The 22,695-nt window shown below is 48.8% G+C and overlaps 1 protein-coding gene and 1 long non-coding RNA gene across 2 annotated transcripts; one reads left to right on the top strand and one right to left on the bottom strand.

The window, feature by feature from the left end:
* Positions 1-57: 57 nt before the first annotated feature.
* Positions 58-7,211, top strand: LOC309613026. Its single transcript, XR_014235467.1, has 2 exons — positions 58-154; positions 941-7,211. It is a non-coding gene; the product is annotated as an uncharacterized lncRNA (long non-coding RNA).
* A 5,717-nt stretch (positions 7,212-12,928) lies between these two features.
* On the bottom strand, positions 12,929-18,000 carry TBL2 (transducin beta like 2). Its single transcript, XM_082359412.1, has 7 exons — positions 17,808-18,000; positions 16,207-16,337; positions 15,762-15,946; positions 15,123-15,274; positions 14,667-14,793; positions 14,155-14,307; positions 12,929-13,926 (listed from the first exon to the last, which is right to left on the bottom strand). Exons 1-7 carry the CDS (start codon positions 17,935-17,937, stop codon positions 13,464-13,466), a joined length of 1,341 nt encoding a protein of 446 aa, XP_082215538.1. The 5' UTR covers positions 17,938-18,000; the 3' UTR covers positions 12,929-13,463.
* Between the last annotated feature and the right edge of the window lie 4,695 nt (positions 18,001-22,695).

Genomic DNA, 22,695 nt, shown 5'->3' with positions numbered 1-22,695 from the left:
TCCCCTTGGGGCTCGAGGCATCAGCGCGCCTGCGCGCCCAGTCTCAGGTGCCCCACCCCGGGCGTCCCACCCAGCGCGCCCCGCCCTGGTCGTCCCACCCTGGGCGTCCCGGCCTGGGTGTCTCTGAGTACAGTGAGCTCCCAAGCAGGCCTGGGTAAGCGGGCGAGCTGGTGGCACGTGCTGTGTGTAGGGTGTGGTGGGAGGCTGTTTCCCAGGGGAGCATCTTAATCCTCTGGACAGGGCTGCCACCATAACCTATATTTTATGGGCTTGACCCTAACGTTACTGAGGGTCTGCACCATCCTGTCCTGCTGCCGCTCCTGTGTGGGGCCCTAGCTCCCCAGATAACACCATTGTGCTCCAACTACAGAGAATTTCACACCTTTAGTATGCCTTCCAACGTTTGCACACATCTGTTCCCCGCCTGGAATTCTGTCTCTTCACCTGATGACCACTTACTCTTCCAACATCCAGTTCGAACTACGACAAGTCTTCCCCTGATATCCTGGGGTGCCACTTAGTGCATCCTTGACACTCTACATCAGCAGTCCCCAACCTTTTTGGCACCAGGGACTGGTTTCATAGAAGACAGTATTTCCGGGGCGGGGGCGGGGGTGGGGGTTGATGGTTCAGGCGGTAATGCGAGCGATGGGGAGCAGCAGATGAAGCTTCACCCGCTCGCCCGCTCTGCTCACCTCCTGCTGTGCAGCACAGTTCCTAACAGGCAGAGAGCCGGTACTGGTCCATGGCCCGGTGGTGGGGGACCCTTGCTCTACATCACTGTCTCATTTAATTCAGCAGTTGTTGATTAAATGATGCCTGCGTTGTGCAAGACTCCATGCTCAGTGCTAAGGACAAAATCTAGGGTTTTGCTTTCAAAGAGCTTCCAGTTTAGTAGAACATGCAGACCAGAAAACAGGCATTTAAAATGTCATTTTAGGGGACTTCCCTGGTGGCGCAGTGGTTAAGAATCCGCCTGCCAATGGAGGGGACACGGGTTCCAGCCCTGGTCCGGGAAGATCCCACATGCCTGGAGCAACTAAGCCTGTGCGCCACAACTACTGAGCCCACGTGCCACAACTCCTGAAGCCCGTGCGCCTAGAGCCCGTGCTCTGCAACAAGAGAAGCTACTGCAGTGAGAAGCCCATGCACCCCAACGAAGAGTAGCCCCTGCTCGCCGCAACTAGAGAAAGCCCACGCTCAGCAACGAAGACCCAACGCAGCCAAAAATAAATAAAAATAAATTTTTTAAATAATAAAAATAAAAAATAAAATGCCATTTTATAAACGCTAGGCTAAGAGAAGTATTGTACAAGGTGCTATGACAACCCTAATCTAGATGAGGGGTGTCTAGAGGCATCTGGGGAAAAATGACCTTGAAGTTGAACTTTGAGAATACAGTAGGTGCAATTGCTCTAAGTCCTGTGTCCACAGACACTGTAGATGCTCAGTAGATGTTTGGGTGAATGTTCAATCTTCAGTGCAGCTCCCTAGTCTTCCCCCAGCACCCCAGGCATTTACTGATGCTTGCAGTATGCAGAGAGGGTCCTGGAGCAACCGCTTCAGGAAACATAAAGGAAGTAGGTGACAGTTTGCATTGCTTGGTAGCAGCTACTTCTTTCACCTCTAGAGAAACTTCCTTCTGTGTGCCCAGAGAAATGTCTAGCTAACCTTGAACTTGACATAGCCTCTATGACTGTTCACCCTTTCATATTCCAACAACATCATGGCTCAATAAGCATTTTAGGAGTGGAAGAGCTGAACTAGCATGTGGAGGGAAGGATGATTCTAGAAATAACGGGATCAAAGGTGGCATGCCTGTTTCTCAAAGCCACTGATCCAAAATAACTGAACCAAAGAACTATCTGAGCACCTGCAATATGCCCTGCGGCAGTGGACACTGGGTGACGCAAAGATGAGTAAGACACACTCCCCGCCCTTTGGGCGAGGATAAGGAAAGCAATAGGAAAATAAAACTCGGGGCAGAGCATGCTAACTGTTGTGAGAGAGGCCAGCTCTTTAGAATTCTCGAGTTCTGTTCATAGGGCCCCCTGGTCTTGGCACACAGCACCAGACACTTATGTCTCACTTCTCTCTCACCCTTGTCCAAGTCCTGGCCAGCACCCCACTCCCACCCCAAGGTTTCTTGCCTATAGTTTCTCTACTCCACAGCCCACTGCTCCTCCCAGCTGCTTTAGCCTCCTGCACCCATCTCTCCTCCAACCCACGCTGCCAGTCACCACCTTCCTCAGGCCATCCCCTGAAGACCCAGTGATCCTCCTGTTTCCCGCTCACATTTGTCCACCTGGCCCTACATTCCCCACCTATCTCCCACTGAAGTTCTCTCTGTGTAAGAGACTGGTCAAAATGGGCACCTGCCAACTATTCCCCGAAGCCTGCATAAATGCCCTCTGTTGACATACTTCTCTTTAAAGAGATCTCACCTTGACATTTTCTAGGTGAAAGCCCTGTGCTAGATGCAGAGCTGGGTGCTGAGATGAGCAGCCCCGACCTCTGCCTTGGGCAACTTGCATTCAAAGCAGTGCATTCAAAGTAAAAGCTACAGAGACCTGCAATGCCCCAACTGTCTACCTCCTCCCATTAATTCTCTGACCTCACCACCGGCAATCTACCCTTTGCTGTCTCTGCTCCAACTACGCTGGCCTCCTTGCTCATCTGAAAACATCCAGTAAAACTCTCTGCACTGTAGGTCCCTCTACCTGGATCATCCATTCTGCATACACGTATTTACATGGCTCACTCCCTCACCTCCTTCAGGTCTTTACTCAAATGTTATCTTCTCAATTCAGCCTTTCTTGGCCACGCTAAGACTGCAGTATGCAATCCCACACACATACTCTGTATCCCCCTCCCCCAATATATTTTTCTCCAGAGCATTCATCACCATCTGAAATACTATTTTATCCTCTGTCTTGTTTATTGTCTGTCTACTTTCAGTAGCTCCATGAAGGTAGCAACATGGTCCCTTTTGTTTTGTTCACTGATTATCCCTAGCACCTAGAACAGAGCCTGGCACTCAGTGGGTGATCATTAAGTATCTGTTGAATGAATGAATTCCAAGCCTTGATGCTTCCTCTTCCATGAAGCCTTCCCCAGATCACTTCAAGCAGGAGGAAGGAAGCCTCGCTCCCCTGAACCATCACAGGCAGGTAGGAGAAGCCGGCCTGAAGACCACATGACCTGGGTGGACGTCCTCAGATGTTCCTGAAGATCATAAGCGTAATCACAATTAGAAGTTCTTTGACTTTTCATTTGCTCTGTATTATCTGGCTATGCCCTGTAATGGCAGCCATGTGATGGCAGGGACCCCATCGTCAAGTTTACCAGCACATCCCCGATGCCTAGTACAGCACTTGGCACAGATGAGGTGCTTAATAGAGTGTTATCGAATGAATGAGTGGGAGAATGACCACCACACCTCCCCACAGGCGCTCTCTAGGGCCTGCCATCAGCTGTTTTCTCCCTTTCTGCCCCATCCACGTTACCTGGAAATCATCCCACTTTCTTTGTCAGAGCGATTTAGCTCCTAGGCAGCACTCAATCCTCCCCCAACCAGGACGTGTGCCCAGGGCCAGTGTGCCTTTGATGACCAGGCCTCTTTCAAAATCCTTTCCATGCCTCCCCATTGCCCAAGTTCAAACCTCATACCGTAGTATTAATCAGGGTCCCAAATATGATCTCAGTCACAGGGAAAAGAATGCTAGGAGGCAGAAACCCTGGGTCGGAATCCCAGCTCAGCCATGAACTTGTCTCGTGGCTTTGCGTAGGTCACTTAACCACTCTGAATCCTAGTTTTGTGTTGTGTTTTGATTTCTGTGAAATGACTTCAGTAACAATGGCTCTGTACTTCATAGGCTTGTACCGAGGACCTGGTGAGGTAGGGACCGGACAAGCTTTGTAAACCACGAAGTGCCTTGCAGGCAGAAATTCTCTTTTTGGCTTCCTGTGCCATTGCTCCTGCCATACTCTTAGCTCCAGCTGAACAAACCTGTTCCCTGTTCCCTGAACAGATTCTGCACATCACCTCTGTGCTCTTACACTGCTTCTCCCCTGAGGAATGCCACCCCCTCTCCTTCCCCACTTGCCATCCGCCTTCTGAAATACCCATCTTTTAAGACTCAACCTCCTCCACAATTATTCCAAAAGCATGTAATCCCACCCTTGCTTAGGTCCCCCTAGAGCATTGCGTTCACCTCTCTCGGCCCTTTCCTTTTATTTTACCTCCCAAAAAGCTGAGATCCTCACCCAGGCTGCTACAGTGGAAGACAGGGTCTGAGGAACCTGCTGAGTCTCGTGGTTCTAGCCCAGAACCTGTGTATTCATCTCCCACGCTGGTATCTACGAAAATCTGTTTGAGGAAAAGCCTTGAAGACTAAGAGACTGAACTACGCTGACGTTCTCTCTTTTCTCCTTCTTGGGTTGTGTTAGAGCCCGGCTGAGAGAGAAGACAGAGGACCTGGGTCAGGTCTTCTTCCTCTGAAAGCCACTTTGTAGGCTGTGCTCCTCTGTAAGGCCACCAAGGCCCACGCAACAGTCCTGAGGAGTCAAGGAAACCTGTAGGAGGTTGTGGGCACTCCCTGTGTGTCCTTAGGCAGCAACATTGAACCTACTGGAATTAATTAAAAGAGAAGTTACAGGGGCTAAAAATGGAAATGGTTCAAAAAGCCCTTCAAAACATTCACAGGCATGGGTCCTTGATGCCTTGCTAATGAGAAGTGCCAGAAAGAAACAAGAAAACAGCCAGTGAGGGCCAGTCAGAGGCAGAGAGAGCCCAGGTCTGCCGCAGCCATGAGGACCCCCAAGAAGCTTGTTAAAATGCAGGTTCCGGGGACTTCCCTTGCAGTCCAGTGGTTAAGACTCTGTGCTTCCACTGCAGGGGGCGTGGGTTCGTTCCCTCGTCCAGGAACTAAGATCCCGCATGCCAAAACAAAAACAAAAACAAAAATGCAGGTTCCAGGGCCCTGTCCCCAAGGTTTTCTCTGTGGTACAGCTTTGGCACATGTATTTTATTTTCATTTTATTTATTTATCTTGATATATAACATGCACATGCTAGAAAATTAAAAGGATACAAAATGTTAGTAATTGTTGAAGCTGGGTAATGGAAACATAGGGGTTTGTTATACTATTCTATTTTTGTATACTCTGAAATTTTCCATGATAAAAAGTTTTTTTTAAGGGGTACAGTGAAGGGACTTCCCTGGTGGTGCGGTGGTTAAGACGCCGTGCTCCTAATTGCGGGGGCCTGGGTTCGATCCCTGGTCAGGGAACTAGATCCCACATGCATGCCGCAACTAAGAGTTCAAATACCACAACTAAGGAGCCTGCCCGCCGCAACTAAGACCCAGTGCAACCAAATAAATAAATATTAAAAAAAAAAAAAGGGATACAGTGAAGTTCAAAATTAAAAAAATAAAGCAAGTCTGTCTCTCTTTCCCTCCCTGGTCCCACAGTCAGTCACCCTCTTCCCCAGTGCTTAACCTTCCAGAGATGAGACAGTCTATACCAATGGCCTCAACCTGGCTGCACGTGGGAAGCTTCAAAAGATACTAATGCTTGGGTTCTTCTCCCCCATCCCCCCAGCTCCTAGAGGTTCTGAGTTACAGGACTGCAGCCTGGCCATTGGGATTTGTTCTTAAGCTTTCCAGATCACTCTATGTACAGCCAATGTCGAGAACCACTCATCCCCACGTTTACAAACATATGTGCAAAAGTACATATTCACACAACCGGTTGCAGCACACTCTGTGCATTATTCTGCACTTTGATACTTTATGTAACACATCGTTGTATTTGTTCTCTGCTGCTGCTGTGACAAATCACAACAAACTTAGTGGCTTAAACAGCACAAGTATGTTATTTTGTAGATTAGAAGTCTGATAGGGATCTCACTGGGCTAAGTTCAAGGTTCATTCCTTCCTAGAGGCTCTAGAGGAAAATCTGTTTCCTTTCCTTTTCCAGCTTCTAGGAGCTGCCCATTTTCCTTGGTTCATGGCTCCTTCCTCCATCTTCAAGGTCAACAACATCAGGCTGAGTCCTCCTCCTGCTGCCATCTCTCTGATTTTCTCTTCTGCCAGCCTCTTCTACCTTTAAGGACATTGTGTCCTTGTGATTACATTGGGCCCACTCAGATAATACAGCATAATCTCTCTATTTTAAAGCCAGCTGATTAGTGACCTTAATTCCATCTGCTACCTTAATTCCCCTTTGGCGTGTGCAGTGGACTGAATGTGACACCACAAAATTCATATTTTGAAATCTTAACCCCCAGTGTGATGGTATTAAGAGGGGCCTTTGGGACTTCCCTGGCGGTCCAGTGGTTAAGACTCCGCACTTCCACTGCAGGGGGTGCGGGTTCCATCCCTGGTCAGGGAACCAAGATCCCGCATGTTGCGCAGCACGGCCAAAAAAAATTTTTTTTAATTAAGAGGGGCCTTTGGGAGGAAATTCAGTCATGAGGGTAGAGCCCTCATGAATGAATGGTATTCATGCCCTTATAACCGGGACCCCAGAGAGCTCTCTTGCCCTTTTACTGCCGTGTGAGGACACAACGAAAAGGTGGTCATTTATGAACCAGCAAGCAGGCTCTCACCAGACACCAAATCTGCCAGTAACTTGATCTTGGACTTCCCATCCTCCAGAACTGTGAGAAATAAATTTCTGTTGTTTAAGCCATCAAGTTTATGGTACTTTGTTATAGCAGCCCAAACTAAGACAGCATGTATCCTAACGAATTCACAGGTCCCAGGTATTGGGATGTGGACATTTTTGTGGTGGTGGGGGGGCGGTCATTGTTCTGCTGCCACATCACAGAAATTTGTCCAAACAAGAGGAAAGTACATTTAGTGTACTTTTAAAAAGATGATCTTATGTGTAGCCCAGTTTGGGAGCCAGTGCTGAGGCCCTGATGAGAAAGAATCTGCAAGGCAGACTAAGGAGCTCTGACGCGGTTTTATTATTTAAATATTCTCCTTAAATAAAAAACAAGCAAACAAAAATATTATTTATTTGAGATCTGTAACCTAGTCATGTACATCCAGGCCTTCCTTCTCCCCACAGCCACAGGGAGGAAACAACTTGTATACTCCAAATATAGCCCATGGAAGATGTTTAGCAACTACCCCTGGAAGGAAGGAAGGAAGGAAGGAAGGAAGGAAGGAAGGAAGGAAGGAAGGAAGGAAGGGAGGGAGGGAGGGAGGGAGGGAGGAAGGAAAAAAAGGAGAGGGGAGGGAGCTCTCCTTATCCATCCTCCTGACACTGGGTCTGGTTTCCCATCTGCCTCTCTGAGTAAGCCTGTTTTTTCTTCCTCTCCAGCCTCTCTTGCTACTTCCAGACCCTTCTACACACGGGTTCTGTGATATTCAGTAATACCCTGGCTGTCTTCATTTTGTCATTTCTGAGTACCAGGCACTGTACTGGGCACAGGGCTGTGCCTCGCTGATGGCAGGTAACCACATTCTGGCCTATGTTCTGGGTACAGGCATGGCTGGGAGGCTGCGTAAGAGTGGGTTGAGAACACAAGGGCTGGAGCCAAGTTCATATCCTAACTCTGTCACTTAGGGAAGTCCCTTAACCTCTTTGTTTCTCAGTTTCACCATCTCTAAGATGGGAATAGCAATATCTACCCAATAGGATGGGGTGAAGCTTAAATAGCCTAATGTGTACAAAGCACTTAGAACCTTGCCTACCACATAATCAATATTTGCTGTTGTTACTATTATTGTTGTATTTCCTGATACCAGATCAAGTGCCTTCTGGATGGAAGGAATGCCATCTATCCATCTTTGCTTCCCAGTGGCAAGCACTGAGTATTGGGTGCAGAAACTATGCAAAAGAGGGCTTTTGAATCAAAGGGTATAGGAATTCCCTGGCGGTCGAGTGGTTAGGACTGTGATGAAGGATCAAGGTGTACATGGTTTCCATGTTGGTACCCTGGGTGCAGCTGGTCTCTGGGATGCTTGGAAGAATTTGAAGGTGAGAATGGAGAGTCAGTAATCAGACCACAGATACCGGTAAAGAAAACGCACAAGACTGCTTTCAGGTATCCAGAACTTTTAGAAAAACTCTGATACATACCTGGTCAAACCCCCAGGAACTCACAATAAAATACTGTATTACATTTCTGACGTGTTGAGGAGAGCTTAGCATAGTGAACTTGAAATTGCAGGGAGAAGATGGAGTGTGGTCAACACAGTGTTTGTGGGCAAAGAGGACTCCTCCGGAGGGAGGAGTCCTGGCCTGGCCCTCTTCTTGCCATGCCCCTCCCCACGAGGCACAGTTGCAGGACCAGGGAAATGTGACCGCCCAGAGCTTTTGTCCCCATCTCATCCACTAGACCCTGGACTCCCTGTCCAAACAGACACAACCCTGCTTCAAGAGCTTGTACCAGCCTCTTGCCAGGTCCATTCTCACAAAGGTGGGGCTGCCACGGTGCACACCCTAAGGCCCAAGCGGTTGGTGGCCAAGGGGCGGGTGGTGTCTTGCAGGGATGTGATGGCATGTGAGGTGTGGGCTGGGGTATCTCTTGCAATGTGGGAAAGAATCAGGTGGGAAAAGGGGGACGGCCTTGATCATGGGATGGTTGGCTTTGACAACACTTTGTGGCACAGTCCTGAGTCTGAGAATTCTAAATTTGAACTTGGCCTTCCAGGACTTTATATGAAGGTAGGAGGATAGAACATATTTGAGCTCAGCTTAATTTATAAGAAATATTAAGACATGGCATGGCATGTGGGCCTTCATTTGTATCCTTGCCTCTAGCTTTACAAATGAAAGGAATTTATTTTTTTAATTTTCTTTTTTTGGCCAGGCCGCACAGCTTGTGGGATCTTAGTTCCCAGACCAGGGATTGAACCCAAGCCCTCGGTGGTGAAAGTGCAGAGTCGTAACCACTGGACCGCCAAGGAATTCCCTAAAGGAATGTATTTTAGTACTAGATAGGCCTAAACTTAAAGATCTGGGCAAGCCATTTATTGGTTATGTGCCTTGGGCAATTTATTTGGACTCTCTAATAATACTGATGTCAAGGCTCTCTCAGTTGCAAGTAGGAGTACCCCAACTCGAACGGACAATCATAAACAGGAATTTATTGGCTCTTATAACTGACAGTCCAGTGGTGGCAGCCTCAGGTGTGTCTGGATCCAGCTGTCTAAACAAGCAGCATCCTCAGCACAGCATCTCTCTACATCTTTGGCTGCTTTCCTGTGTTGGCTTCATTCCTGGACAGGACTACACATAGTTTCTTTACATTCAACTTACTAAGCAATCCAGCAGAAAATTAAACATATTTTCACTTTTCTAAAGCTCTGGCAAAGTCCAGGAATATGCTGATTGGTTATATGCCCACCATGGAGGGTCTGGGTCTATCCCCTATAAATTGTACAGATTAAGATTTGGGGAAGTGGGACTTCACCAAATAAAAACTAAGATGTGGTTGGTTACTGGGTTTTGCTGAGGCAAAAACAATAGTGAGTTGGTAGGGACTGAAGGCTTCGCACTCAATGTTAGCCACTATTAATGTGACCAAGAAAATGCAAATGGACTCAAGCTGGGTATGTATACTGAATAGAAAGCAAGTGGAAACCACACTCATTTTCTAGTTGCCCTGAACTCTGGGATCAGAGTTGGAAGCTTGAAGAAATGAAGACTTGGACATACAGTCACAATCTCAAGAAGACATTCCCAGGTTTGTGTATATGAATCATGCTTTCGGTTGCTGAGGCTGATTCTGCAGCGCCAACCTGTTCTATCAGTGGGCCTCAGCCTCAAGAGCTGTGTGCTCAAAACAAGCCAGGATCACCTGGAAGACTCATATTTCTGGAATTTTGTAGAGGAGAACATGAATCCCAAATTATTATTTCTAGATATGTGGCCAATTTGGGGCAATGCTGGGTCTCTGATATAACCTATAATCATTTTTTTAAAAATATTTATTTGGTTGTACCAGGTCTTAGTTGCGGCAGGTGGGCTCCTTAGCTGTGGCATACGAACTCTTAGTTGCAGCATGCATGCGGGATCTAGCTCCCTGACCAGGGATCGAACCCGTGCCCCTTGCAGTGGAAGCACGGAGTCCTAACCACTGAACAGCCAGGGAATCTCCCAGAACATCTTTTAAATAAGAGTATTCTCATTACCTTAATTGAAATTGATGAAGACTATCAACAGGCCTTTAGATGTGCACTTTTGTGGTTTAAATATTTTTTTCTATTTTTGATGACTGATAAAAGTAATCTATATACCACCATTTAAAAATATTTCCCCAAATTTTTATTTTGAAAAATTTCAAACCCACAGACACTGAAATAGTAATATTAAAGTATTAACACTGCCTTCACACACAAGGATTTTTTACCAAAAAAACCACGGTGGCCTCTAGGCTACATGAATATCCAGGTAGCTTCTCCACGCTTACAAGACAAGCAGCCTCATCTTTAGTGAGAGGAGCTTTCTGTCCTCAGGAAGTCTCTGTAATGACTTTTTTGTAGTGCTTTCATTCATCTTATTAGAAATTCATAGCCCTGCAAAGCACGAAGGACAGGATTTATTCCCATTTTACAGATGAGGAAACAAACTCAGAGAGGTCAAGTGATCTGTCTGTTCAAGGTCTCAAGTCAGTAAGTGCCCCAGCTGAAATTGGAACTGAAGACTTCTGACTTCCGTAACTCAACATTCTGTGGTCACTTCCTCTCCTGGATATACGAGAGTAAAGCCAGAGCCAAGCAGATGTGCAAAGTGTTTTAGTCTCATTCTTCAGACAATCAGAAAGCAAGTATTCACCAGGACCCAGGTGCATAGTATTATCAGTCAGAAGTCTATTCTTAGGAACATAAAACCACAATACACAGAGGGTACTGAAATTTCTGTCAACTGCCCTGGTTTGAGTTCAACATTTATTGAGTGCTTACTCTATCCCAGGTACTGTGTGTGGGATACAGAGCAAATCAGACAGACAAGGACTCTTGTCACATTCCAGTGGGTTACTGAACAATCCAGAAGCTGCCAGTGAGACTGCTGGGCCGCATCCTGCCCACAGGAGCATTCTGTTTGGTCCCTACAGTGCCTGAGTTTTTCTGTTTATAAGAAATTGCCAACTTCTAGCTTCTCTGAAACAGGCAACTTCTGCTGGAATCCTGACTATTAAGTTGCAGCCACGCCTGCCCCTTACCCAGGACACATGCCCCGTAGAGATCACTTCAGTTCCCACCATTTCCTACTGTCTTACACCCAGAAGACTGTGGCCCAAATCACCCACTTATATTACCCATTTGACATCCATAAGCATTTAAACTGAAAACCCCTGAAGCCAACAAATATCCAAACAAGGTAATTTCAGATAGCATTAAGTAATGCAAAATAAAATAAAATAAGCTAATGTGATGGATGTGATATGATTGGTAGAAAGGGCTACTTCAGATTGGGTGGCCAGGGAGGGTTTCTCTGAAGTATAATCGAAACTGAGAACTGAATTATGACAAGCATGACAAGACTGCCAACAGAAGAAAAAAAAATGCTTCTAAGCAGAGGGAAAAGCACAGGCACAAGTCGCCCTTGAGGCTGGAAATAACTTGGCTTGGTGGAGGAACAGCAAGGCTGGGGTGGCTGGGAAAGTGGAAACAAGGTCACGGAGGAAAGAAGAAGCCAGATTACATAGGACCTTGTAGGCCATGGTGAGAATTTTGGATTTTATTCCAACTGTGATGGAGAGTCTTTTCAGGGTTTTAACTTGGGAACAATGTGATTTGGTTTACATGTTTAAAAGATCACCCTGCTACATAGAAAAGTGACTTAACGAGGCAAGAGAAGAAGTACGGAGGCCAATGAGGAAGCTATGTTATAGCAGTCCAGTAGGTGACAGTGGCTAGGACCAGGATGGTAACAGAAAAGATGGAGAGAGGTAGCAGATTCAGGATATAAACTGGAATGTAACCAAAAGAATTTTCTGGTGGAGTGGACGGCAGTAGTGCAGTAGGGCGGAGAGAGTATGAAAAGGGAGTAACTAAGGATAACTCCAAGGTTGTGACTTGTTCAAATATCTCTCTGAGCTGGGGGTGACTAGCGGAGGTCCCAGTTTTAGGGAGAGGGAGGAAGAATTGAGTAAATTTTCCCTAGGCTCAAGTCTTCCTAAGATTCCTCATTTCCATCTCACATCCAAGCAGTCCTCAAAGTCCCAAAATTTGAACTTCTAAATACCTAATCTATCAAATCTACCCTTCAACTCCATATTCATTGCCTCTGTCCTGATTCAATCCTCTCTCTCGCTTTAACTTTTACAACAGCCTTCTCCAGCTATGAATAAACTAACAAAAGCACTTCATAGACATGTGAACCTCTCTCCCACCAGCCATCTTTGATGGCAGAAACGATGTCTTATTCATACTTATCTCCAGGGTCCAGTACTGCGCGCTAGGCACAGAGTAGGCACTCAAATGTTTGGTGAACTGAAAAGAAGTTCTCCTCAAACAGGATATAACCTCCTGGAAGAGAAGAGCCCTATCTCGGGATTCTGTGATTCTCCCAAACAACTTAAAGCAGAACCAGATATGAAATGTACGATCAAGTCCCAGAAACTTGGCCTTCCCAAGGGATATGTTTCTTTCTAATTGAGTTTCAAACTGCCCTGTTTTAACCCAGTAGTTAATAACTGCTATGGGACAACAGGTAACATATGTTATGACTCTTTTCTACTTTGCTTCCAAATCTAGGGACTTCATACCCTCATACTCTCACAACATCTTTGTAACGAGGTCAAGAGATAATTATTCTCCATTTCACAAATAAGAAAACTGAGGCACAGAATGAAATCCCTTAATCACTTTTTGATGAAGTTAGGCGCTTTGCTGGGTTAAGATCAGCCTTTCCCTGAGCCATACCACAGTTATGGAATTGGAAGATATCCCAATCTCCTATCCCTTCAAGACTGCTGGTTAGTACTCAGGTGTTCCCTAGGTTTTGCCTCCACAATTACAAGCTTCTTTGTCTTTTTTTTTTGTTTTTTCTTAGTTCCCCGACCAGGGATCAAACCCAGGCCCCCTGCATTGGGAGCGCAGAGTCTTAACCACTGGACCGTCAGGGAAGTCGCACAATTACACGCTTCTTTGGATAGCAGGGTGTGTTGCCACAAGGTCAAAGACCATGTTCTCTCTTTCTCTTCTAATTACCACTCTCCTCATGCCCGGTGAAGACAGATTCCACCCCTTGGGCCCAGGAAAAAGAAAAGCACCTTGGTCGTTGGCCTGGGAGGTCAAGTAAGGCCGGAGTCACACCAGCAAGAAGAGAGAGAGATCTAAGTAGGCAAGAATAGTTTCAGTGGGAAAGAGGAGAGAAGAGTCACTATTAAGAAAATCAGCACACCCCTCTCAAAAGGCTTCCAGCTGGGGAGTACCTGGGAAAAGCCGCGGCAGCGAAGGCAGAAGGCCAGATCCTTCCTGCTGTGCCCTCCCAGAGTCATTTCCTCAAGGCACCCAGGCTCTTCAGGGCCTCCTGGGCCTGCGTCAGCTGCTGCTGTAGCCTCTGGCGGGTGCTCTCGTTGGAGGCCCGCTTCAGGAGGCCCTGCATTTCTTCCACCACTGCCCGGTAGCCAGGGGTGTTGTGGAAGAGCCGCACTGCCCGGTCCCCACAGGAGGCCAGAAGCCGGCCAGTGACGTCAAAGGACAAGTCACTGATACACTCCCCATGGACCTGCTCGAAGCACTCCTCCTTCTCACCCCGCCGGGTATTATAGAGATGAATACTGCTGCCACTGGCCAAAGCCAAAACCTGGGCGTCCGGGGAGAGTGCCAGGCGGCACGGCACGGCGCTCGCTTCTTCAAAACGGCCCGTCCTCAGCAAGTAGGGGTCCTGCTGCTTCTTGTATTCCACATCTGTGTCCCACAGTTTCCACGTACCATCCTTGGAGACAGAGGCCATCCTGCAGCAGGGAAAGTCACGGCTCTAGTCCCAACACACCCTGGAGGGGAGGGCACTGGGACAGCGCTAGGGACGCCAGCTAGGAAGCCAATTCCACTGTTACGTCTACTTCCTGCTGCGGGCCAGGCACCCGCCCCACTTCAGAGCCGCTGCAGAGAACGGCAGAAGGATCCTGGGCACCAAGAGGGGCTGCAAGTCATGGGTAAGAAATCAGAGAGGAGTCACTCACCTCCGGGAGTCATTGGAGAAAGCGAAGCAGTGGATGGCTGCAGAGTGGCCCTTCAGTTCAAAGGCTCGCACAACCTCCTGGAAGTCCCCTTTTTTCCCAAAGCAGACTTCCCAAACTTTTACATCTGGGGTGAAGCCACATGAGGCCACAAACCTGCCACACAAGCCAGGTTGCATTAAAACTTAATTTTAAGGGCATCTTTTTCTGCAAATCCGCCAAAACTTTTTCCTGAGAAAGTTAATTAATCTTGTACCTAAAACACTACCTTTGAAAACTGCTTTTATACATGACCTCAGTCCATCCTCACAGCCAGGCTGTAAGATACATAGTACCCCGACCCCAACCTCTTAAAAACTATAGATGAAGAAATAGAGACTAAGGACTTGAATCCAGGTGTCCTGATTCCACACTGCCTGCCCCTTCTGCTCTCTGAAGCTGGCTCTCTGCTCTGTCCCCGGCCCCCCAGCCCCAACCTCTGCCCATGCCCGAGGCCAAAGTCCCTCCTTCCTCACCTGCTACAAGGGGATATAGCAGCAGATGTATTGTGCATCTGGTTGGTGTTGATGGTAGACAGCACCTGACCTTTCAGATTCCAGATGAGGATAGTTGTGTCACTGGAAGCAGTCATGATGAACTTCCCTGAAGGGCGAGAGGAGTGCCATGAGCTGAGGTCCATGACCCGATCGACTGACTTATGAAGACGTCCGCTGCCCGGTGTAATGTATCCGCGCTTCCCTCCCAAGCCAAGGGTCACCACAGATAAGGATTTGGCTGAAGACTGTGGCTACTACCTGTCTACCCCAGGGGACTTGCTGTGGCTCCCAGGACTCCAGGGGAGCCCAGAGCCAGGGCCCTTTTTGTCACACCGGGGCTAAGCATAACTCTCGGGCTGCATTCGCTCACTCAGTAAGTAAAACTGGGTCCATTCCCTCTTGCCTTGGGCAAGCTCCATCCTCTGAATGCCTCACCTGTGTCAGCAATGCCAATATTGACGATGGCTGCCTTGTGCTTTTTAGGAAAGTCCTCTGGGGTGGCCGTGAAAGTATAGCCCCCATCCTCTCGCTTGGTCATCTTGAAGACACGGAGGGTATCTCCGTTAGCCAGCCAGACGATGAATGCTCTAGAGACAGGGAGCAGACAAGTCTCTCACTCCTTTGGGCATGGAGACCTGTGTGTGCCAGGTCCTATGCTAGGCAGGCTCTGAGGAAAATCAAGATCTCCCTTCAGGACTTATAGTCCAGCCTCACAACTTAAACCCTTCATTCAAAATCTCTTAAAACTCCTTACAAGGTAAGCCTCTCATAGCTCTGGCTCCTTTAGCTTCTCTCTAGGGTTTAGAAAACCATTAGAGCTTCCAAGACTACTCTGGAAGTCAGGCTTTGGTACTTCCCAAGGAGGAACAGATCTTCCTCTCTCTGCTTCCTTGCTATGTAGCTCCATAGCCCTCCAAGGAGCCCCAGGCAGTGTTCAAGCTGTCTGGATGTTCCCTTTCTGCCACCTCAAGGGAGACCCTGGGTCCCCCCTCACTACCCCAAACAAGGTATGGGAAGAACATAAGCCTGGGTCAGGGCTTCTGCAGGCAAACCTGGGGCTCCATCCTGTCCCACCTGCAGTCAGGGCTGAAGCGCACCAGGATGGCATGGTCCAGCTCCACATTTGCTCTCATGCTGCGGTGCTCCCGCTGCAGGAAGTCCTTGGTGCTCCAGATGCGGACGGTACGGTCATCTGCACAGGTGGCCAGGTACTTGCCATTGCTGCTAAAGTCCATGCAAGATATGTTCCCACTGTGGCTCTAGGGGAAGAGTTGCAGCAAGTATGAACAGGAACCCCTTGGGCAAATGCGAAAACCCATGCAGCCACGATTCTGGGGCCCTGTTGCTTAGATTAACAGCAAGCTGCTGATGGGATGTGATGAGAAGGGATAGGATGGGGCATCCCCACTGATTTTGGTCAGAGGCAGAGGGGTCTGTAACATGCACAGAACACTACAGAGGAAAAGTCTACGGGGGTGTGAGTCTTTGTATACATGTCCTGTGCGTGGGCACCATGTACCTTCAGTGTTGCAGCCAGGAGGCGGTGGGTGAAGTTGTGTTGCTGAGGCTTTTCCTTGTGAATCCGCTGATGTTGTTTCTGCTTCTTGGATCTCAAGGACTTGTCAGGTGGAAATCCATTTGCTCTTTGGCCTATAAGGAAGGCCCATGTCATTCGTCCATTCACTCACTCAATAAGCACTTACTGACCACCTACGATTGGCACTGAATGGAAGCACAAGAGATGACCAGATATGGCCCTTGTCCTCAAGAAGAGAGGGATATGGGAAAAAAACAGAGGCTTTGGAATCAGACCTGGGTTTGGATTGCATCTCTACCACTGAGTGATCCTGAGAAGGCTGCTTGCTGTTAGTGTATATCACATAACCATATAGCACCTCGTTGCACATCAGAAAAGGTGCCCTCTCTGGGCAGGCACAGCTCAGCGGGTACACAGAATGGCCAGTGGAATGCAGATTCTTGGCCAGACATCTCTAAGTGGGGGATAATGTGCACACTGGAATCTAGTGACCCTGATCTCAGGTAACTGCCCTGGGCCTTGGTTTTCTGAAAGAGAAGTTGAGAATTGGGTGAGATAATATATACAAAATGACAAGCACAGTACCCAACACAAGCATTAAAAGGCTCAAAGGAATCCCAGGGAGAACCCAGAGGTGAGAGGTAGTTGACGTGAGTTGAGTACATCCCGTGTGCTGGAAATGGTGCCAGTCATTTTTGTATCAAATAGCTAATTTAATTGAAAATCAGGCCAGGAGCAAAGCTGGCATGTGTTAGATCGCTACAGATGCTCCTCAATTCCTACAGGAAGAAAACTCCTGAGGCCACATACAAAGACAAATCTGCCTGCCCTCTGCTTGCCTCTCCAGCCTTGGCTAACAAGCCCTCCCTCTCCCCTCACACTACAGTCAAACCAAATGCTGTTCCAGGACTCCTTGGCTTCACGCATGTTGCCATTGCCAGGAATATTCGCCCTCTCTTGGCCTCCTGGCAAACTCTTACACGTCTATCCTTCAAGACCCCGTGTCAAGTGTTCCCTACTTGACACCCCCCGGCCCACCGACAAAAGCAGGGCTGACCACTCCCACCCTTGGGTTTCCTGTGTCTAGTACTGACCTTCCTATGAAACGTACTACACTATATTTTTCACTTACATTTTCATCTGTTCTTTTTTACCCGACATTGGACTCCCTAAAGGAAAAGACCCCAAAGCCTACAGGAGGTAGCAGGTACTCAATAAATGCTGCACGTCGGGGAACCAGAGCGTTCACAAATGAATGTCCATCCCCTCCTCCCCGTTTTCAGAAAATAACGGACAAGGAGCGCGCTGGAGGGTTTCCTGGCGCCCCCGTAGCAGCCCCGGGGAGAAGCTCACGCTCCGAGGGAAGGCGGCTTAGCCTCGGCCACGGAGAGCTGGGCAGCGCGGGGCCTACGTTCTAACAGGTCGTCCCGAAGTGAAACTGATGTCCCAAGAGGAGAAACTGAGGCCGGAGGGAGGTGGGGGATCTCTGGCACCCCCGCAGGCCCTAACGGCCGGTCGGGCCCCGGGGAGGCCGGGAGCGACAGGTCCGGCGGGTCGCCCCCACGCGCCCCCGCCCCACTAACCTGCGGACCGGCCGCACGTCTCCTGCTCCGCGCGCAGCCACCCCCGCGCTACCGCCGCCGTCGCCATCAGGGCCAGCAGCCCGAGCAACAGCGACAGCCCCATCAGCTCCGGCATCTGCAGCAGCTCCATGTCGGCAGAGTCACTGCCACCTCAGCCTCTGGCCTCGCGAGGGCCTGCACGTCTCCGCGGGGCGGTGCACGCACGCGGGGCGGGGCCTGGCCGTTAGTGCGTCCCGAGGGGCGCGGCCTGGTCTTTGGCCCGTCTCCGGGGGCGGGGCCTGTTTGTTGGCGCGTCCCGAGGGGCGGGGCCTGACCGTCGGGCAACCGGAAGGACGCGGCCTGGCTATTTAAGGGGGGGTCTGGCCATTGAGGCTGTGTGGCCGCAGAGGGTAGGGGGCAGGTAATGCAGTCTCTGCTCAGGCCTCCCCTTGAAGAATTTACTGATAATCGTTATTAAAGGCGTTATTCCAGTTGTCTTCACATTGGATCCTTTCAAGGAGCCATGGGACCAATTATTACTCCCATTCAACTGGTGGGCAAGTCTTAGTATCAGGGGAAATTCAGATGGGCTTTCACTGTTAATGGAGAAGGGAAAGGGTATTTCTGGAATTAGGGGGTGGGACAGCCTCGTCCTCCTGAGCAGGAGGATGCTGTGTGGAGGCAGGGCATGAGCAAAATAAAAAGTAGCAGGTAAGGGAATTCCCTGGCAGTCCAGTGGTTAGGACTCCACGCTTCCATTGCAGGGGGCACAGGTTCGATCCCTGGTCGGAGAACTAAGAGTCCGCAAGCCTTGCGGCATGGGCCAAAAAAAAAAAAAAGTAGCAGGTAAGATGGGAAAAGTCTGGAGGGTCTTGAGTGCCATCTCAATCCAGCAAACAGAGAGTAGATTCTGGTGGTTACTTCAGGGTGAGATAGCTCAGAATCGGGGTCTTGGAGATTCTTCGGATGGACTAGTGTGTGCCAAGACCAAAGACAGAAGGAAAACCAAGAGGGGGTTGCAAGAGTTCAAGAGGGAGGTGATAAGAGCCTGGACTCGGGGTGGCCTGGGGATAGAAAGGAAGTTGAAAAGGTGATTTTTAACAAGACACTTTTAATTTTGAAATAATTATAGATTCACAGGTAGTTGGGAAAAAAAATGAAGAGGAAGGTTCCATGTATCCTTTACGCAGGTTCCCCCAATGGTAACATCTTGCATAACTATAGTGCAATATCAAAACCAGGAAATTGGCATTAATACAATCTACAGAGTTTATTCACCAAAAAAAGAGATATTCTGAAAGACTAGTGATAGAATTTGGAGCAGACTAGCTGGAGAGGGAATAGTCCCAGAACAAGCATGCTCCATGGGCCTCCCAGGCCCACAACCCAGAGCGAGTCGAAATGCCAGGGTCAGGGATGCCAGATTCAAACGTTTCCATGGCCACCAGGGAGCCCTTCCTGACGGTGCAGGTCCTCTGGCCTCTGGAAGGATCCTATGAGGACAGAGGCTGCTGCAGAGACTAGATGACAGACAGACTCATCCACAACCTCGGGTGAGGAAACAGATCCAGTCAGAGAGCAAGTGAAGTGGCCTCATTTCCTTCCCTTTTGTCCTTGGTGAGGGGAGAAGGGGAGACTGGCATTGACTCAGCTGTGGGCAGTGGAGTGGAGAGGGCTAGGAGGGGGTGTCCAGAGCATTCCGGGGCTTTTCCTCCTTAATTTGCTATTTAGAACCGAAGGCCCAGCCATGAACCACTTTCTCCTAGAGACAAAGCGGTACGTTTCAGAATTTCATTCACCAAGCATTTTGCAGGTGACATTTATTGATCCAGGAGCTTTGCATTTCATTTAATCTTCTCACATTCCCACCCCACAGATTAGGGGACTGATGCTCTAGGAGATGCTCATTAAGTGATTTTCCAGAGGTGACACAGATAAAGAGTGAACCTGGGAACACATGCAGGTCTGTGACTCCAGTCTATCGATGTGGGGGACAAGCAAGAGTAGGGCTACGGCTCAGTAGAGACTACCAGATTCTTTTACATTGTAAGTTCAGTTGATCTTTATAGTGGTCTTTAAGACAAGTGAGGCCATGAAATAACTTTAACCAAACCAAAAAACAAAACACACAACTAGGCTCAGGTCAAGTAACTTACCCAAGGTCAACAAGGAAGCCAGGGATAGAACCCAGAGTCAAACTGGGGTCTGCTACACTCCAAGATCCTTATCCTTCCCACCTTGCCACTGGGCTGTGGTAAGGGCCTTGCTCTTACCCTCAAGTTCCTACAGCCCAGCTGGAATCCAAGGCTAACACTCAGAAGGACGTTAGTAATGACAGAAGAGGGGAAAACTGGGCAGGTCAGGGAGGGAGATCTGCCGATGGATTTTGAGGGGCAGTGAGATTCAGCTGTACCTTCAGGGGTGGGCATTTAGACAGGGGAGACAGAGGGTAAAAGGGAATTCTAGGAGGGAAAGGAAAGCATGAGCAAAGGTGTGGCTGGAGGGATAGCAGGGCTCAGTCGCAAAGCACCTTGACCATCTGCTAGAAACCTGGCCTCATCAGAGGCAAGCAAGAGCCAGAGAAGCAATGGAAGCACAACTTCAATTTGCAATTGAAGATTCACCTTGCATTGATTGGAGCCTCTCTACCTCTGGCCTCTGTGTTAGGTAAAACGATACATTTCCTCATTGTTTAAGCAGTGGTTCTCAAAGTGTGGGCCCTGGACCAGCATCATTAGAAATGCAAATTCTTAGACTTCATCCCATATCTGCTGAGTCGGACATTCTGGAGGTGGAGGGCTGGCAATCTGTATTTTAACAAGCTTGCTAAGTGATTCTGATGTACGCTAAAGTGTAAGAACCAATGCTTTAAACTAACTTGAGCCCCAGATGTAGGTTATTTGCAGCTCAAAGCCTCCATTACAGTGGTTCTTAACCTTGAATGCATATTGGAATCACCTTTAAAAATGCTTATGTCTAATTCCCACAGACAGGGATTCTGATTTAATTGGCCTAGACTAGACCTGCTCAAGAAGATTTTTAAAAGGCCCAACTTATTCAAATGTACTTTTAAGTTTGAGTTGTAGCTGTAAGGGATACGAGAGGCTAATGTAAGAGTCTACGTAAAAGTGATATTCTGGACTTCCCTGGTGGCATGGTGGTTAAGAATCCACCTGCCAATGTAGGGGACACGGGTTCGAGCCCTAGTCTGGGAAGATCCCACATGCTGCAGAGCAACTAAGCCCATGTGCTACAACTACTGAGCCTGCATGCTGCAACTACTGAAGCCCGCGCACCTAGAGCCTGTGCTCCGCAACAAGAGAAGCCACCAGAATGAGAAGCCTGCACACGGCAACAAGAGTAGCCCCCGTTCACCGCAACTAGAGAAAGCCCGCGCGCAGCAATGAAGACCCAATGCAACCAAAAAAACAAACAAAAAAACAAAAACAAAAAACAAACAGAAAAACAAAACCAAAAAAAGTGATATTCTGTCAGACCAGGGCGGTGGCCATGTGTATGGATGCTTATGAAGTCAACTTGAGACAAGAGGGAAGGGAGCAGGGCACAACCATTAAAAGGATGACATAGCCATTGAGGATACAACAAAAACTGCTTAGAACCAACTAGACCCAAGATGGCGGAAGATTTAACTTCCAGTAGACCTTGAGCCTCACTATATGCTCATTGTAACACGTTAGCATATACTAAATGACACACTCACAGGCACCATGACAGTTCCAAGGCCAACCATAAAAGGCCAAAAAGTGGGCAGTGGTCCAATTCCTGGAAATCTCTGCCCCTTTCCCAAAATAGTTGGAATAAACCTCCCACTCGTTAGCCTATAAAGTTACCCAGCCCATAAAACTAACCACCCATATTTCGGGGTGCTCTCATTTTCTGAGACGACCCCATGCCCTGGGGCTGCTCTTGCCTTCTGAGACAGACTACATTCTGCCTATGGAATGTGTACCTCTCTCAATAAACCTGTTTTCACTTTACTATGGCTCGCTCTTGAATTCTTTCCTGGGTGAAGCCAAGGACCCTCACTTGGTGACCCATCCCAGGGACTCACCTGAGACCTGGGACATGACCATTCTCTCCTGCCCCATTTTCCTGCAACAAACTGGCCAGGCCTCGGTAACACACCACAGGGCAGTGGGGTATAGGCAAGAGCCAAAGATGACTGTTTCCTGTTGGCACAAGTGTCTGGATGGTGGTACCCTTCCTGGGCATGGGGAGCATGGAAAGGTTCCGGTTGGAGGGGGAAGAATGTGAGCTATAGTCTTGGAAATGATGAGTTCTATTTTGGCTCCTTCAAGGTTAAGGGAGCTGTGGAACATTCAGAGGGGGAGGTCAGGGTGGCAGTCAGATACGTGGTTGTGTCCCTCTGGGGAGAGGGCAGCGCAGATACAGAATAGGGAGACCTCAGCAGAGAGGCTGAAGGGGATGGCAGTGTCCAGGGCTTGCCATAGAGTGAGAAGGGCAGTGGGCCGAGGAAGGGATGGGTGGGAGAAGAGGCTCCCACAGCAGGGACTGGGGAGGCACTGCCAGGGAGGAGGAGAGCCTGGTGAGAATTCTGGATCTGCAGGGAAAGAGTGATTCAAGAAGGAGGTCTGAATGCCCAGGAGCACTGCGAAGTGGTTGTTGGATTTGGCAATAAGGGAGCCAAGTGACCTTGGAGAGAGCAGGGTCTGTGCAGGGGTGAGGCTGGGGTGGAAGCGGGGGAGGGAGGAGGAGCCCAAAGGCAGGGGTCTGGGGGCAGACGGGAGGGGAAGGAGAGAAGGCAGGTGTAGACGACTCTCTTAAGAAAAGGTGGCCTCTAGAGGGGGACACAGGGTCAAGGGGATGTCTTATGGGGATCTTCCTGGCAGGATGAGTGGGTGAAAACAGCAGAACACAAACTGCCAGG

Source organism: Balaenoptera borealis (assembly GCF_965194805.1).
Source record: "Balaenoptera borealis genome assembly, chromosome: 16".
Lineage (NCBI taxonomy): Eukaryota > Metazoa > Chordata > Mammalia > Artiodactyla > Balaenopteridae > Balaenoptera > Balaenoptera borealis.
Note: the sequence above shows the minus strand (reverse complement) of the source record. Positions and strands in the feature narration are given on the sequence as shown.